The 18966-nt window shown below is 40.3% G+C and overlaps 3 protein-coding genes across 7 annotated transcripts in view; 2 read left to right on the top strand and 1 right to left on the bottom strand.

Annotated features, from left to right (window-relative positions):
* The window catches only part of ppp2r5d (protein phosphatase 2, regulatory subunit B', delta), a 64553-nt gene extending 61466 nt beyond the window's left edge, over positions 1 to 3087 (top strand). Inside the window, exon 17 of the mRNA NM_213318.1 lies at positions 785 to 3087. Within this exon, the coding sequence (NP_998483.1) occupies positions 785 to 922 (138 nt within the window). The 3' untranslated portion in view covers positions 923 to 3087. The remainder of the gene's footprint in view (positions 1 to 784) is intronic.
* Positions 2968 to 10478, bottom strand: mea1 (male-enhanced antigen 1). 4 transcript variants are annotated; one of them, XR_015505072.1, is made up of 5 exons: positions 10394 to 10474; positions 8917 to 9208; positions 7297 to 7405; positions 4147 to 4410; positions 2968 to 4002 (listed from the first exon to the last, which is right to left on the bottom strand). XR_015505072.1 is itself a non-coding variant. In NM_001431065.1 (4 exon segments), coding segments are annotated over 3 exon segments (558 nt in total). In that variant the 5' UTR covers positions 9202 to 9208; positions 10394 to 10478; the 3' UTR covers positions 2972 to 4246.
* Positions 10479 to 11798: 1320 nt separating this feature from the next.
* On the top strand, positions 11799 to 18409 carry dnph1 (2'-deoxynucleoside 5'-phosphate N-hydrolase 1). 2 transcript variants are annotated; one of them, NM_001163199.1, is given in 4 exon segments: positions 11799 to 12021; positions 15816 to 15881; positions 16160 to 16270; positions 18143 to 18409. In NM_001163199.1, coding segments are annotated over 4 exon segments (432 nt in total). In that variant the 5' UTR covers positions 11799 to 11885; the 3' UTR covers positions 18262 to 18409.
* The last annotated feature ends 557 nt before the right edge of the window (positions 18410 to 18966 follow it).

The following is an 18966-nucleotide window of genomic DNA, read 5'->3' as shown; positions in this document are numbered from 1 at the left end:
CGAAAATGAAGCACGGCCACGGCTGGAAAACAGTGTTTAATGCATCGCTCGTCACTTCAGGAGGCGTGAATTAATTTAGCTAAACTGCAACATGTTCATCTTGCGGAAATATAACCAACGATCCATCAGGTAATGTTTTCCCCTCTCTCTGTTGGTAAAGCGCGGTCAACAAATATTTTTCCTCCATATCCCATAATGCTCAGCGCATCGGCCTACGGCAGCTGAATTAGTCCAAAACGCGCAGTACTTTTTGCGGTTGGACCTGTTTTAGTACGAATCATATTCTCACCACAAACGAACCACTCGCTTATTTGGTCCGCTTTTGGTGCGCACTCGAGTACGATTGCTGCATTCTCACCTGCCCAAACGAACCGGACCAAAAGGGGAAACGAACTCTAGTGCGATTCAATCGAACTAAATAAGTCAGGTGTGAAAGCACTCTAAGCCAATCATCACGTTCGCAGTTACACTACGTTCATTGACACCCCAATCATCATCACCGGTTGGTTATGTGTACCGCCCCAGCCCCAAACACACACAGACCCCAAAGAAAGAGAGATCCTATGGCTGAGAAAGACGCTGCTCAATTGAAAACTGCTTCGGTGTTTTTAATTAGTAACGAGCATTTTATTATTGGTAACGATGTTATAACGGGAAACAGTAACTCATTTGAGTACTCGTTACTGAACGTATCGTGGTTAGTTATGCCGTTTATTTATAGCGCCGTTAGTCCTATCATACGCATGCTCAATCTCCGTAATGTTTTTTTATTGTTGTTTTTCAGGGAATGAAAGAAATCAAGAAAGACAAGGTGTTGATGAGGCGAAAGTCTGAGCTGCCGCAGGATGTGTATACTATAAAAGCTCTGGAGGCGCACAAGCGAGCAGAAGAGTACCTGACGGCCAACCAGGAGGCGCTCTGACGGGGGCGCCCCGCCACCCTCCTCCACGCCTAAACTGTCCCTCTCGTCCTGGTCCGGAATTGTCGCCTGCTGTAACCCACCATCTCTGTTCCTCTGTCCATACTCTCTTCCTCCCTCGCTGTCGGAGAGCCTGTCTGCAGATGTACACGGAGCAGTGGAGAGCTCCCACAAACACACACACCCTCCATAGCTGCTGATTCTTCCACAGTAGTGTGGGTTACAAATAATCCGAGTTCGCTCTTGCTGTAGTCGCTTTGTTTTTCTCCACACTCCACCTTTATTTATTTAGTCCACCGTCTCCGCATGTTCCCGTCTTCATTTCCACCGCTGCTTGTACGCCTGCCTCTGTGAATCTGTCCTCTGATGTGTGTTCGCAGCGCACACCAAACCAATCATGCTACTTGAGATCCGCTGACGCCATGCTGGAGTTTTGGGCTTCTGTGTGGCTCGCTGTAGGGGAGTGATTCTTCATGTCGTACAAACGTACACCTTCATGAGTTAGACTATGGAGTTTGAGATCGACCGTTGTAGTGGCCTAGGGATGTAAATGTTTAATGTTGTTTCACAGATTAGCCGAGGCTGAAGAGTTTGGCTTAATACAATTGCTGGTTTCCAAATGATTGTGTTGATGAATGTCAAACAGCGCAGGCAGCAGTGTGAACGCAATCACCACGAGATCTTCATCTTCAACCACCAGCAGAGCGCCTGATGGGAATGCTGTATAAGGTAGTTTACTGAATGTGCGCTAAACACATGCACCACTGGCCTATAGGCCCTCACTGCACTTACATTTGTATGCATCGCTGTTTTATTCGTCATTTTAGGATGCCGTTAATCAAATCTCCACCTTCATGTTTGTCTTCTGTAATGCGTCAAAGCTAGAATGAAATCAAACTCTTATGCTTTTAAAAAGGAAACCGTTCAAGATCGTGAACTACTGTGCTGTCCAAGATTGTACGTCTTATTTCGATGTTTAGTTTCGTTTTTCACTTTAAAAAGCGCCTACGCCTTTTGTTTGTGTTCAGGAATTAGAATGATGTAAGATCAAGCGCTATACAATCCTCCTAATAGGACTATATTCTTAAAGAAAGAAAAAAAATAAATAAATAAAGAAGATAATCGCTTACCTGTCCAGGCATACATAGTATATGGAAAATCGACAGCCTGCAATTGCCATTGCAAATACTTGTGCGTACTGTATATTGTCATGTATATTGCTTATGATTGCACCCTTGCCCTTCAGTATTCCCTCTTCCTGTCCATCACCATCATCATTTCTTTAATTCTGTTAGCTTGTATGACTTCATTGATGCATGATGTCCCCTCTCTGTTGTATCCCATCATTCCAATAGCGGGGGAACATTCATTCACTCACAACACAACACTTTACTACTGTCCAGCAAGCAGCTGAAAGGAATAGCTCACCCAAAAATGAACATTTTGGATAGTTTCTTACATCTCTTGAACACAGAAGTAGATATTTTGAAGAATGTTGGAAACCTGTAACCATTGACTTCCATAGTAGGAGAAACAAGCACTGTGGAAGACTAATGTTTTCAGCATTTTTCAAAATATCTCCTTTTGAAGATACTCAAACAGGTTTGTTGCGATTAACTGAAGACTATTTTCAATTTTGGGTGACGTCCTGCTGCTAAAACCTGTGCGTACAATTCGACTCGCGCTATTATTACAGCATATAGTACGCAGTGCAGAGGCGAAGTCTGTAAATCACTAGCTGTTTGAAGTGTTGCAGTGTCACCGAAGCCTTTCAGCGTACGGGAACGGCTTGTCCGTGCAGTCAAGAGCATGAATTGCCAACCTAGCTGCCTCTAAATAGACCAAAACATTCCAGAAACAATCGGAGGCAACTTCACTCTTGAACGCCGCATGCTTCCTTCCTCGATGCAGCTCGACAGGTGGACGGGGGCCAGTGTTCAGCTCAAGAAACCCGAGGGAAATGAAGAAAGTATGGGTCTCTCCACACCTTCCCTTTCCTCTTCCCAGCCCTCCTTCCCCTTCCCAGTCCGACACTAATCTTAAGCTGCTTTCCAGGTCATATGTACATATGTTGTACTTTAATTAGGTTGAGCATTACATAGTATGAAAGTCATATTTTGTACAGATGTTCATGTATGTACAGAACAAAAATAAAGAGAGAAACACAACAGGCGTGATGGGAGGTTTGCTTTGCTCGAGCCGTGTGAAATGCATGAGGGGGAAGTCACTTATTGCACAATAGGAATCTTATATAACATAACTGGGATGCGATGTTAATTCAAAAGCAAAACACTTTAACCTTACCTAGCTTCACTTTACCCCCACAAAAAAAAAAAAAAAAAAAAAAAAACATCGAATAATTAACAAAACTGTTGGGAGGCTGAAAAACGTCAAGGGTGTTTTCCAGACATTTCTTACCCCAACAATGGTTCAAAACGATTAAAAGCTTGACTATTAAAGGAACGCTCAACTTTTTTGGCCTCATTTTACAGCTCCCCAAAAGGTAAACAGTCGAGTTTGACCATTTTTAAATCCAGTCACTTTTAGCTTAGCATAATTCATTGAATCGGATTAGACCATTAGCACATCTCTCAAAAATGAGCTTTGATCATTTTCCCATTTAAAGCCTGACTTTGTAATGTTACTACATAAGATTCATGCTTTAATGTGGATAATTATTTGAACTTTTTATATTAATTTGAGCAAGATGCTAACGGTCTAATCTGTTTCAATGATCTATGCTAAGCTAAAAGGGCTCCCGCCACATCCAGAGATCAGCTTAATGGAGTTAATATCTTAACTCTTGAGCAGGGGTGTCCAAACTTGGTCCTGGAGGGCTGGTTTCCTGCATAGTTTAGCTCCAACTTCCTTTAACACACCTGCCTGGAACGTTTTAGTATACCTACAAAGAGCTTGATTAGCTGCTTCAGGTGTGTTTAATTGGGGTTGGAACTAAAATATGCAGGACACCGGCCCTCCAGGACTGAGTTTGGGCACCCCTGCTCTTGGGGAAATGTTTCCAAAACAGTGGTGTGCTCCTTTAAGACAGTGGTCTCAAACTCAATTCCTGAAGGGCCGCAGCTCTGCATAGTTTTGCTCCAACCATCTCCAACTCACCTGCTTAATCAGAAATCTTGAACACCTTCATTAGTTACAACAGCTGTGTTTAATTAGGGTTGGAGCAAAACTGTGCAGAGCTGCGGCCCTCCAGGAATCCAGTTCAAGACCTATGCTTTAATATTTCCATGTCAAGACTTTTCATCCACACGCAGTTTGTATAAATGTGCCTTTTTGATGGGTTTGAGACGAGCACATCGGGCTCATGTTTTAATTGTGTTCCAGTCTCAGGCCTGCAGAGCTCTGTCTGGACTGAAGCGTCTGCTGCACCATGTCCTTCCATTGGTCGTCAGAGATTTCCCGGGCCCAGGCTGGGATTCCCAGTGTCGGCAAATTGATAGCCGCCATGGTCCTCTTGACCAGTTCAACGTGATCTGTGAACAGAAGAAACACAACATATTAGTGCGCTTTAGGTGAACTGGTTGATAGTCTTTTTTTAGGATCCATGTTGATGCTAAACTATGAATATTTCTTAAAGTTTTCGTTGGAGCTATTATGCAAAAAACACTTTTATAAGGACGTTAAAGTTGTGTGGCGACAGTCTGTAAATATAAAAATAAAATAAATAGCTTCTAATGGTAAAGATTTATTCGTTTATTTATAATAATAACACTTGATGATAACAGTTAGAAACACTTTGACATTCTCCCCTTGTACGTGTCATCCGAGGGAGGATACCCCACCCACTAATTACAATCTCCTTCTCATTAGCATAGGATATTAGTCTTGTTTTCTGCCACTATGCTGACACACAGGCATTTGTAGCACCACCCTCTTTAAAAAAAAAAGAGCACAAGCTCATTTGAATTTAATGTGACTAAAACAGCACACTTAGGATTAAAGATAAAAAAGGGTTAGTCTTAACAAGATAAAACACATTATCTGTGTGGTACCTTAAGCTGAAACACATACACACTCTCGGGACATAAGAGACTTATTTTACGTCTTGTAAAAAGGGGCATAACAGTTCCCCGTTAATATAAGATTAACCTAAGGCTTTATTTTTCGTACTCTAGAGGTATACATTACAATTTCTGATGTTTAAATCAGTTATGATTACAGCGTTGTAGGCAAAACATTATTGATTTTCAACATCGGACATTATTAGCATCCCCTCCCCCATTTTTACAGGAAGGTTATGAGGTTACTATTTAAAATATTTTAGTTGCTTTACAGTCGCATTTAATAATTTACACCCCATTTATTTAAAATATCTGACAAGTTTTACGCCCCATTCACACGGGGCGTCAGCATCAATGCTTCCCATTCGTCAGGTGTTCCCAAACCGCATTGTGGATCCGTCGGTGCTGATTTAAAGGCGTTGCTTGCTGCAGAAGTTGGGACTAGCTCAACTTTTCAAGTGCTGACGGAAGCGTCAGCCAATCAGATCTCTGTATGCAAATACACCAGCTAGACAGTGGCCTATTGCTGACTGAATTTCATCGGCTGACGCTTCTATGACGATCGCTTCAGCCCCATCTTCAGACACGCCTTCAGTCAAGCGCTGACGCTGAAGCCCCGTGTGAATGGGGCGTTAAAGAAATAAGAAGTTCAGATTGCTTGTCTATGAAGACAGGTGTCCTACAATAGCTATGTTACTATTCACCTATTTTTATTCTCATTTTGAAGATGCGCATTAATGAAAACATCAAGATGCACATGTTTTTATGCACATTTTCAAAACTTCTGCGCATAACTGAGTTGGATAAACTTTATTCGATAAGAAAAGATGCGCGTAAACTATGATGGAAACACTTTTACTGAACAAATTCCAGTATGCGCATTAAAAAAAGGACATGTGATTTTGTTATTAGAGATCATGTGATGACAAAAATGGGTGTGAATGGAAAAACCAGCAAGCCGAGCACACTAAAACAATGGAAATGTTGGTTTGGTCATTCTAAAATGCAATAACCGTTCAGTATTAGTGTTGTTATAATAATGAAGACCTCCAGAATCGTCAAACGCGTCTGTGCTTTGTGTCTTGCACCTTTAAACTCCACCACTCGTTCATTGCGTGTCGGCATTTGTCTTCTGATGCATTCTTTAAATAAGGAAAAGATTGACGCAGCTTCTCATACCGCAATAAATCCTGTTTTTACTTTCGATATTTGATGCCTGTTAATCAGGAAGTGATGATTTTGTTCCCTTTGACTATTAGGATGTAAACGCTGCTTTATTCGCATGTCTTTTATGCGATTTCAATTGCGCATAAAATTAAATCGCATCTGAGGATGCAAACATAGCTACTGAAGATAAATCACACTCATCCTATTTGCATATTAATAAGAGGTGCTTCTCTTTTTTTTGCTGTCACATCATAAGATATTATTAGTTATTAACTAATTATTAGTATTTTCTCAAACTTTATACTTCAAACTACACAATTATAACTTTCAATAATGGTGTTTTACAAAAAAAAGCTATTTTTTACTGCCTATTTGTCAACTACCCATATATAGATGCACATAGTGGTAATGAACGTAGACCAGGGCTGTCAAAGTCAGTTCCTGGAGGGCAGCAGCCCTGCACAGTTTATTTCCAACCCTGCTTCAACACAATTAACTGTAGAGCTGCGTCCCAAATCGCATACTTATGCACTATTCTACACCATTTTGTAGTATAAATAGTGGAAGTAGTAGTGCGTTCACACTGAAAACCCTAAAAAAATAATAAGTGCACTTTAATTACTCGGATGTTGCACTTATTCACCTGCTAAAAAGGGTGTAATGATGGACACTTCACGCACTCAACCACCGCAGGTTTGCTCAGGTACTGGAAGGGGCGGAGCTATCGGGCGCACATGTTGGACAACTTTATTTTGGATGGTGAAAGCAAAATTCTCCTACCAGAGGGATTATAGCACCTCCTGATGGTGAATGCAGCAATACTCATGGCAGATATTATTTGATAGTTTGGTCATTTATTTCACGGATTAGGCAAACGGTTTGAATTTCCGTTAGTAAAAAAACATTAGTGCTCCATTTGGCACGACAATACATACATGTACTATACTGTTGAGTGTGTAAGTGCATATAGCATAGTGTGCCATTTGAGACGCAGCTTAGGTTGCAAACAAGCCTGGAAGACTTAATTAGTTTGATCAGGTGTGTTTAATTAGAGTTGGAACTAAACTGTGCAGAGCTGGAGCCCTCCAGGAGCTTGAGTTTGACACTTGTGACTTAAACCAACACACACACAGACAGACAGTTGATGAAACAAATGACATGATGGATTATGAAAGCCAGCCGTCTTCTTACCTTCATCCATGGGAATGGACGCGTGACTCCTGCGAGCAGCAGCTCCTTCAGGATCCTCTTCTTCATCGCTGTCAGGAGGAGGAGGATGGGGCAGGAACAGACCCATGGCCTAGCAAATGTTGACAACATCAGGTTTACTATTAGTGTGCACTCTAGTCCACACCGATAATATCATTAGTTAATGACTATCAAAATGTATTTTATATATGCAAGTATATGTAATACATTGTAATAGCAATGCATTCATTTATTCAAATGTGCATTCTCTTTGACTTATGTTTGATGGAAAATAAAAATTTAATTATATAAATGTACATTTGCTATTTCCACAGTTTAAAAATGTAAATAACAATTTTAATGCTTTATAAGTTGAACAATTTAATTTAAAATGTATTACTTAATTGAACTAATGTGTGTGACGTACAAGCAGAAATGGTAGCAAATTAGTTTAGGGTTAGAAGTAAGGTTGCATTTTCATCAAGCTGTGGTCACACTAGTGTTTGTGTGTGCGAAATTCTGTCGTACGTCGCTGCGAAAAGGGCTGGGATTAAACAAGATGATTAGACCTTAAAAAAAGCGAATGATAGCACCATGTTTTAAATTTCTGTCCAGAGAGGTCATGTTTTGACCCTTGATTGGTCTCACGCAGTCAAGTGATGCGATTTCGCAAGTCAGAGTTCAACAAGCTTAAACTTTGCACCTCAGCGAACTGCGAAACTTGACGCATGACCCTGTATTTCCGGTCTGACGCATTCGCGTGTGTATGAAAGGAAGTCTATGGGGAGAAACGTCAAGTGTGGCCGCTGCTTTACACCATGGAACTTTTGCATCCAAAATCAATGCGTTTCGAAATGCATTCTGAGCCAAAGGTAGATCAGCAGTTTCTGAAATACTCCGAGCAGCCCGTCTGACACCAACAACCATGCCACATTCAAAGTCACTTAAATCACCTTTCTTCCCCATTCTGATGCTTGGTTTGAACTGCAGCAGATCATCTTGAGCATGTCTATTTGCCTAAATGCATTGAGTTGCTGCCCTGTGATTGGCTGATTAGAAATGTGCATTAATGAGCAGTTTGACAGGTGTACCTAATAAAGTGGCCGGTGAGTTTATAGTTAATTTTAATGCTTAAGTTGCAAAATTAAAAAGAAAAATGTAGCATACTAGCAGAAATGGTAGCAAAATTATAGTTTAGAAGGAGTAGGATCGAATGTTCATCATTACACCGTTGGATCTGGGATGTTTTCATTGTGTATCTTTATTTCGATGTATATTTTAAAATGCATTCAGAGCCAATGGTATGGCAAAAAGACGGTGAGTTAAATGTATATTGGTTGCAATGACACTCATGATTAAGATGTTTTTAAAATATACATTTTCAATTGCTACCATTTCTGCTTGCACGCATTAATTCAATTTGCCATTACATTTTTCATTTAATTATGCAATTTGTGAAGCATTAAAAATAACAGGTGCTTTACCAAACTGTGTTTGGAAATAGCAAGTGTAAATGACATGACTGAAATATTTATTCTGCACGTCTTGCTCATTTAAATACTCTTAATATATTGCATCTGACATTTCAAGATGAATTCTGCTTCCACAGATCAGCAATAATACCTCTATTCTCTCCTGGACGTCCTGCAGCTGTTCTGCAGTGGTGCCCTCATCGGCTGGCTCTGTGTGCGAGCCGTTCACCCCGTCTGGGTCTTGATTCAGAGGCTGATAATAATATCCAGCGCTGTCCTGATCTCCAGCACCTCCTTCATCCTCCTCCTCCTCCATGTCCTCTCCGCTCCACTCCTCCGGCACGGCAGCGTCTAAAGGCCGGTCCTGCACCACATCCTCCTCGGAGTTCGGTAAGATTCTCTCGGGACCCATTTCTCGGGCCCTCGCCACTTCCATTCAAGGGCTGCGAACAGACACAATATTGAGACATAAGAAAATTCTTATCCTAGTTTAATGTGCTTAACGTCGACCAAAATTTCAAAGCTTGTAATTATTATCAAAAAACTAGCCGCTAATTTACAAAGTGTATAACATCCAGTGATCTATAAAGAATGGCTATTAGTAATGATTCTTGTACAGTAGTTTCATGAGTTTCTTCTGTTGAACATAAAAGAAGATATTTAGAAAAATGCTGAAAACCTGTGGCCATTGACTTAGTATTTGTTTTTCCTACTATGGAAGTCTGGTTACAGGTTTCTAACAGTTTTCAAAGTAACTTCTTCTGTGGTTAAGAGAAAATAGAGAGTTCTTGAAGGTTGGAGAGCCACTTGAGGAAGAGTAAACAGTTTCATTTTTGGGTGAACTCTCACTTTAATGTGGCTTGAGTTAACCCAACAACCTGGAGAGAGTACTGAAAAAAGCATACTTAAGTAAAAGTACCATTACTTGCCAAAAATTGCAGTGTGCGAGTAAAAGTAAAAGTACCTGTTGTTAATATTACTCAAAGTATGAGTAAAAAATAGCCCATTCAAAATTTTATGAGTAGTGAGTATTACGCTGTGAAAAGCTGATGCGTTTACATGTAATTTGTGGTTGTGTGTAAACGTAACATTCTGTAGTCCATATTGTAGTTGATAGTCATTGGCTGCTAACGTTAATATGATTACCATATTTAGATTTAGCAAAAAATACTTTTCTGAAAGGAAAAAGTCTGAATGAGCGAATATAAAACCAACTTGAAGCTATTTTCAATAGACTTCTATGAAGGAGAAAAGACTTAACGCGCTGTTATACACTTTATATGTGGTGGACTCTGCAGTAGTTAGCGTTAATTACAGTAACGTTAAGGTTTGACAGAAATGTTGGTTGCTCTGATGTTTTCGTGCATGAAGCGTTTTAGTTTTAACAAGTATATTAAATTAATATTTTAGGAAATGTACTGGTAGATGTTAAAACACTGAGGTGTTAGGAAAAAGTGTGCATGTGCAATTTAACATCCACCTGTTAAGGTATGCTTATGCTATAACATCATGCTAGCCTAAACACATTTCATATCATTTTAGGGTTTTGACTCACGAATGCGTCTTTTTAGCATTACGAATACAATTAAAAGCAAACTGTAAGATAACCTCTGGCTGTTTCCTCTTACCTCTTGATTCTTTCGAGCTCTTTTATTCGTTTGTTTTCAGCTGATGCATCTGTATCCGAGAAGAATCTATTTGTTTCCGGTGCTGCGCAGTGATTGCGTCACGAAACGTCAACACGCCAAGCGACGTATCTTGCGTAAATTAAAATACTCGATTATTTTATGCTTTTTGACCGTTTGTTTAAAATTGTGACTACCTCAAGTGAATGTGCAATATATAATGCATATAATTATGCATTAACATATCATGAGTTCATGATGTTTAAATTAAGCACAAACTGATGCATTAATTACCAAACAAGCATGTACTTGTAATTAAGGTAGTCATTATTCACACATGAACTCATGTTGTAGTTAAAGTTAGTTCATGAGTAGGTAGCACATTCATTAACTCATCATTAATTCAGAATAAAGTGATGGTTAGTTTACATTAATGCATCATTATTCATGTACTGTCAATGTGTCAAAGTGTTATTTAATATATATATATATATATATATATATATATATATATATATATATATATATATATATATATATATATATATATATATATATATATATATAATTTTATATTCATGATATCAGAAAGCTTTATTACTGTAAGGCAAGACAAGGCAAGTTTATTTTTTTAGCACATTTCATACACAGTGGCAATTTACATAGCATTACATAAACAAGAATAAAAAAGACAAGTGTAAGAAAATTAAAAAAACAAACAATAGAAATAATTAAAAACAGAATAAAATGTGTTAAAACAGGTTATATACTGTATGCACTTTGTTCTGCTGTAAAATAAGTCATATGAATACATCTTTTACGTGATTTTTTTATTAAAATGTTATAATTCCGTCTATTTAATGTTAAGTAATAGACGGCATATATGAATAAGTAACTAGCAATAATTATAAAAGCTTTCTCAGGAAATAGAAAAATAACTGCATAATAAATGTATTTTAATTGAATATAGCTTTATTTCTATGTGCACATGGCGTATTATTGTTGTTGTGATTGATGTTTATTTCATATATTCTTACAGTGAGCTAATGAACGAACAAATAAATGAATGTAATGTTGAATGAATGAAGCAATTGTTGCTATGTAGCCGTCGTTTGTTGGACTTTATATACATTTGTACAGTCGTTTTGTGTTATTTTTTTCTTTTTCTGTGTATATTTTTGTATTTTTGACAAACTAAGACATACATTACCTGAAATAAATAATGCATTTTAATTATGTTTTATTTATATGTTTTTTTCCTTCTCTAATTAAAGAGATTTACGAAGATGAGTAATTATTTTTTAATAAATTCTAACGTAATGAAGTGTTGTAATATACAAGCGGCCGCACGGTGGCGCTTTTCTTCGTGTGTCTGTGTACATATGCGTGTTTGCGCGGGAAATGACCTGCAGTTCATCTGAACTTCCCGTGAGTGCTGTGCTGCTGAGAAAAGCACGCTTGTATCACAGTAGAAAGACGAGGACTCCTGCAAATTATGAACATATACTTTTGCGGAAGCATTCGGGGAGGGCGTCAGGACGTGGTTATTTATCAGACAATAGTGAAGAAGTTGCAGCAGTATGGCAATGTTTTAACCGAGCATGTGAGTTATGACAGCCTGTCTGACAAGGGTAAATCATTTTACTCACTTTCATTTTCTGAAATCATTGCGCAACGTGTTCTAGGTCTTTCTCTCTGTCACTTTTTTCAACATCTTTTTTAAATTTTGAATCCTATAACAAATTAAAACATGTTAATTGTAATGTTAAAGGTGCTGTATGTGAGTTTTCGACTCTTCCAAACCATAAAAATACCATAATAGGTTTTAAAGAGCCCATATTATACATGAAATAAGGTCATATCTTGGTTGTAAGGGTCTCCAACAACAGTCTAATATGCATGCAAGGTCAAAAAACACTTTCATGGTCTTATAATCTGCATTTATTTTTATCTAATTATCCCAGCGACTCCTGTATGAATCGTCCAGTGATTCATTTGTTCCCAAACCCCTCCTTAGCGCGAAGCTAATCTGCGCTGATTGGGCCGATGACAGTCTGTCGCGATTGGTCGACTGCCTTCAGTCAGAGAGGGAAATGGCCAATAGCTAATCAGCAATTTAAAAAGTAATCACAGTTCATACACGCTCGATAGTGTAGGCGTGGACTTTAGCTGCCACACTATGGCGAGTGGATAGTGCCACGGATAACCGAACGAAGGAGACAGTCGTGTACTCGCCATACCACACACACACAAAAACACACACACACCTCCGGATGACAACGCTCCCGCTTCAGCCCGCACCCGCCAGGTTTTAGCCTGAGAACCCGCTCCGTTTTCTGCCCGCCGCGCCCGGTCCCGATAGAGCGGAGAACACAACCAAATATCACCCAGTATACAGTCCAGACAGCCAAGCCAAACACACACACAGCACAAAGTACACAAAGCTCGTTCGTTCGTTCGCTCTCTCTCTCGCTCTCTCTCTCTCTCTCTCCCTCTCTCTCCCCGCGCCAGATTTCTGCGGCGCGGGAATACATTTCCGAATAAATCGCGGGAGCAGAACTCCATAAACAAACAGCACGCGTCGCGTTTTTAACGTGACTTTGCACGCGATAAGATAATATATCCAGTTAACCTGATACAGTACACGCGGTTACAAGTAACAAATCACAACTAAATACATTTGCAAGCTAGAGTCAACGAGGCAACTTTAACCGCACGTACTTGCACTTGAGAAATGTAGGAAGAAACCCATCCTGACGTCCATCAGTTACTCTTTACTGATCCTTCCTTTAACAAACTCAGATGAAGTATTCTTTGTAGCATGTAGCTTCCAGAAGTTTCCAACTGCTTGGTTATAATGCTGATGTTTCATCTTTGGGTAGAGACTCAATATATCCATCTGCAGTGTGACTTCAATCGACCGGCATGTTTGTGTGCGTGTGTTTGTGGGTGTGCGTGTGTTTGTGGGTGTGTGTGTGTGTGTGTCTGGGTTACTGCGTCAGAGGGCGGGGCCTCAGGTTTGAAATCTCCCGGGTTTGCGCGTGCACGTGAAAAACTTTGTTTCGTTCGTACGTCATGGCGAAACACCTAATGAGTCGGTATCAAGGCGACTCGTTTGAAGCACTATGATTCGACTCTTTTATAGATGAATCAACAGTTTTAAACACTGTATTCTTACAGATTTAAGCCTTAGCTGGATACTTCACTTCACTTAGAGCTGTGTTACACACTACATGGAGGGGAATTTTCAAAAACCCATAATATGGGCTCTTTAATGGTTGAAGATATTTAAGAAACATGCCAAGTAAACATACCTGTTTATAGGAAAAACAATGTTAGTCATTTACTCTCCTCCGGCCTGCAAAAGTAACACCTCCATTCTATTTTTTGGGGGGTAAATGTTTTGGATACAGCCAGCATTTTTCATTTCATTCGTTAAAACCCTGCGCACAACGGAACACTTTTTGCTCGCGTTTTCCATCGACGTTTAACGCCTCGTGACTAAATAAAGGGCGGCAATCACTGTTGCCAACTATTTTCGACAAAAAGACGCTAAGCTCTGCACTAAAAGTCGCTAGATTACGTCATACGTTAATTTGCATATTACTGACGTCATCATATTCTACTGTTTCTAAAACAGCCTTTGGTTAATAAAGGATATTTATATTTGCACTACGCTTTATGTATGCATGCAAATTGAACTAAATTTATTGCTGTTTGGATGCAGTACATCGCAAGAAAAGTCGCTAGATTTGTCGCTAGTCACTTTTTGAAAAATTTGTTGCCGGGGGGTCTGAAAAGTCGCAAAATCTAGCAACAAAGTCGCTAAGTTGGCAACACTGGCGGTAATGTGATTGTGCACACCAACACACAAAATGGCAGGAGCAAAAACGTAATTTTTAAAGAAACGACTCATGCTCGTTTTTTTGTTTTGTTTTGTTTTGACGCGCCGCGTTAAAACCTTCTCCACCAATCAGATTGCCTCTTTTGATCTCATGTACGGAGCTGCTGAAGTTAAGGCTCGTACACATCAGGACGCTTTTTGTTTGAGTTTATCGTCAGCGTTTTTCGCGACGTTTTTACGGATTCAAACGCAAGCAATTTTTCACTGACGTCGAGCAGAATAGTATGCAAAATCACTCCCTGACATTAGATGGCGCTGCACAACTCTAAGCTTCTGAAACCCGCATGTAACATAGAAGAAGAAGAGAGAAAACTGACACGCTTGTTGTTAAAGTTACTGCCAACTGCAAAACTGTCAATGCGAGCGCACATTAAAGAAGATACCCTGAGGCGATATAAACATGGAGCTGCTACTGGAACCATCCATGCTTGTTCAAATCACCAGTCAACTTTCTGTCTACTATGTTACAAGCGGGTGTCAGAAGCTTAGAGTTGCGCAGCGCCATCTAACTTCAAGGAGTGATTTTGCCTACTCTTCTGCTCGACGTCAGTGAAAATCGCTTGGGTTTGAATCCGGAAAAACGTCTCGAAAAACGTTGACGATAAACGCAAACGAAAAGCGTCCCGGTGTGTACGAGCCTTTATGCTGCCTTAATGGAAGCGTCCACCGGAGGACAGTAGCCACCTTGGAAATCATTAAAATAAAAAATCCTTACAAGGTGTTTTTTATTTAGCAAACTATTTAAATACTACAAATGTAAACATTAGTCGGGCAGTTTGTGTAAAACCTCCTTTCCACTGCACACGACAAGCGACAGACCGGAAGTATTTAATTTCCAATGGAGAGGAGTCTGGGAGCTGCGTGGAGTTCTGATCATCTCCGTATGCGGAAAATTCGGATATGAATTGAGCTGTGGATCAGTTGAAATATTTGAACTCTTGCGACTAGACCGTAAGCGACGGGCCGACCGGATGTGATGTATTCCAGTGTTGATGAGGAATAGAATTTTTTTTCTTTATTTTTTGACGCAGAAAAGTATATTAAAAAACATTTATATTCATAAATTTGTAATAAAAATATTATATTTTATTGTTTTCTCCAAATTCCCGTCAAAATTTCTTGCAGTCTATGAGTTTCTAGTATTCATTCATTCATTAAACCACCGAAAATAAAGGCTCTTGCTTTTGTACTCCTTTATTTCGGACACTGCGAGAACAGCTCTACGATAGTGCGCGACAAAACTGAAAATTCTGTGCGACTGCCACAAGGGGGCGTATTCCAACAGTCGTGTCCAAATGTAGTGTGCAGTGGAAAGGCGGCATCAGACTCGATCTTCAGGCACTAACTCTTATCTGTTTGTGTGGTCAATCTGGCAACCCATGTTTGAGGAGGAGGGGTCGGATGATCTATATATTTTGAATTTGGACTGCAATACCTAGTTCAACCATTAGGTGTCTATCCTGCATACTGCACCTTTAACAGATGAATGCAGGCAGCACTAATAGTGTGTCCATGGTGCAGGTGAAGATAAAGATGGAGATAAAGCCATTCATGATCGGGATGTGCAGTGGCTGACGATGTCTGACGGTAGGAGAGATGAAATATTCCCAATTTTAACATTATTAATGTGATTCTAAATAAAATTTGGATTCAATGAAATATGGTGTTTAAATTTCAAGTTGGCTTTATTGTCATTTCAACAATATACAGTACAGTACACACAGTGGTGTAGCGCAAAATGCGGGGGTCCCCCTGCAGGGATTACTGACGGGGCCCACTTGATTGTGATCATTATACTTATTGTGCTTGGTGTGAATGGGCCTTTACACTAAATAACCAGTGCTGTTTCCTGTCTCTCTTATCAGTGATAGTAGCAGAAGTGACGCAGCCATCTTTAGGTGTTGGTTATGAACTGGGCCGAGCTGTGGCAATGAACAAGAGGATCCTCTGTCTCTTCAGACCTTCTTCTGGAAAAGGTATTGCTCTTGACAGGCTTTATATGTAATGTAATGTGTATTTATATAGCGCATTTTTTTGTGTATGGTCATACACCCAAAGCGCTTCGCAATCATGAGGGGGCGTCTCTCCACACCACCACCAGTGTGCAGCATCCACTTGGATGATGCGACGGCAGCCACAGGACAATGGTGCCAGTGGGCTGACCACACACCAGCTATAGTGGACTGGAGAGACACTGGTAGAGCCAGTTCGGTGGATGGGGATGATTGGGAGGCCATGATGGGCAGTGGCGGTGCTAGCTTGAATGGTATCCTGGGCAAACCACCCTATTCCCTCGACCAGTTTTCTGCGGCGCGGGAATAAATTTCAGAAAAAATCGCGGGAGCGGTCAGTAACAGGTTTAATTTGGGACGGGTGTGGGCCGTCTAGCAATATCGCTCCCGAGCGAGCAAGCATGCATATGTAACGTGTGTGACTAAAACAGCTCTATGCTGTGTTTAGCTTGTTTGTTCGTTGCTGTGTGTGTGTGTGCGCGCGAATGAGAGAGAGAGAAAGCTTTGTATGTGTGTGTGTGTGCTTGGTGCTTGTGTGTGTGTGTGTGTGTGTGTGTGTGTGTGTGTGTGTGTGTGTATACAGACAGCTTGTTATAGGCTGTCTGGACTCTGTATAGCTGGGTGGATTTCAATTTTGTTCTTCCCCCTGCTCTTTAGCAGGATCGGGCGCGGTGGGAAGAAAACAGGGCGGGGCGGGCAGCGGGACAATAAATGCTGAATATAAGCGGGAGCGGTCGGGTTCGGGCTAAAACCTGGCGGGAGTGGGCGGAGCGGGACTCAAAATTTAGTCCCGCGAAGATCTCTACCAGACAGTACAAAATACAGATAGTGCAAATAAAATGACGGTGCAAAATACAACAGCATACTCCCAAAAAAAAACAGGACCATGTAAAATTGACAGCGATATGTACAATGAATAGGTGTCCACATAGTTGTAGGCAGTATTGTTTCAAGTATGGATTGGTTAAAGTGCAGTGCTTGCTACATATTGGTGGTGTGCAGTGAGGAGTATGGAGAGAGTTTGTGTGTGGTGTGTTAAGTGTTCATCAGCCTGATAGTCTGAGGGAAGAAGCTTTCCTTCAGTTGGCTGGTGCGTGACCAGATGCTGCGGAACCGTCTGCCTGAGGTTAACAGAGAGAAAAGTCTATAGCTTGGGTGGCTGGAGTTGCTGATATATAGCGATTCCAGCCACTGGAGTCCGTTATTTATTCATAATATTATAAATAAATAGCAGAAATCAATCCTAAATGTAACTGAAAAACAATCACATTTATATTAAATTCTATAAAATAAAAAATATTCATGTTTTATAGAATTATTTGTTCATAGACTTGACTCAAGGCTGAGAATTAATGTTATGAAGTCATACCTCCCGGTCTCATTATCCATCCTTTCTGCTTCTATAGCCATACTTAGTCAAAATAAGATCATCATCATATTAACTTCAGTTTTGTCAACTTGCAAACCTCGCTGTGAACTGACACCTTGTGCATGACTAGTAACATAAAAGGCTGTCCAACCTTTTTAGAACTTGTCCAGGACACTGGGGTTGAACCCCTACTCTTTTACTAGAAGTGCCATGGGATTTTAAATGACCACATAGAGTCAGGACCTCGGTTTAACATCTCGCCTGAAAGACAGCACAGTATTCCTTTCACTATACTGGGGCATTAGGACTCACACAAACCACAGGTTGAGCGCCCTCTGATGGCCTCACTAACACCCCTTTCAACAGCAACCAACCTTTCCCCTGTGGTCTCCCATGCAGTTGCTGACCAGGCTTACTAAGATTGAATGGATATCCTGATCACTGTTTTTTCATCTCTCTCCCTCCAGTGCTCTCCGCCATGATCAGAGGAGCGTCAGCCAAACCACTCTTCCAAGTACAAGACTACAAAGAGGACGAAGTGGAGAACATCTTGGAGGAATATTTTGAGACTCTCACTAAGAACTGATGAGCAGCTGATCATAACAAATCCTATGTGCTGCTCTTATTCAAATCAACAGGACTGCTTTGGTAAGCATTTGTAGTGAAAATGCATATTAAGCATACACAGTGTATTGTTACTTGCTCATGAATAAATCTGGTTTTGTTAACAACACACTGACGTGGCTTTGAGTCACAAATGACTTACAAATCCCTGTGTATTAGTCAATGAAATTACTGTGGTACATAACTATCAAACTATTGGCGGCTACCATAAACAGCATTGAGGGCCACTGCTCTGGGTTATTATAGCTTTGTGCAGCTACTCTCATGAGATTAATGCATCAGTTCATGAAAGCCCATGAAGTCGTAATGAAATCAAAATGTGCTTCTCATTTTATATGTGCAGTACCAGTGCAAATGATAGATCTGTGCACTTTGAAAATTAACCTGCACTCACCATTTAATTAATTAATAATCATTTCATTAGGACAGTAAGGTCTGACTTTGCTCAGACAAAAGTCTTGTCACTTAACAGAAATAATGTCCAGTATAGAATATAAAGTCATGCTGCAGTGGAGACAGAATGAATATTGTGTCTGACTCCATCATGAGCTTGGAGGACTGCATCCACACATCTCTGACATGATTCAAATCACTGATTAATAAAGTCATCTGGAACGTCCAGCGACGCTCCAGGGACAGACGAGTCTTCGCTGAGGCCATCTTCCTG

This window comes from Danio rerio, chromosome 13, assembly GCF_052040795.2.
Source record: "Danio rerio strain M-AB ecotype USA chromosome 13, GRCz13ab, whole genome shotgun sequence".
In the NCBI taxonomy this organism is placed as follows: domain Eukaryota; kingdom Metazoa; phylum Chordata; class Actinopteri; order Cypriniformes; family Danionidae; genus Danio; species Danio rerio.
This window is presented reverse-complemented; position numbering and strand designations above follow the sequence as displayed.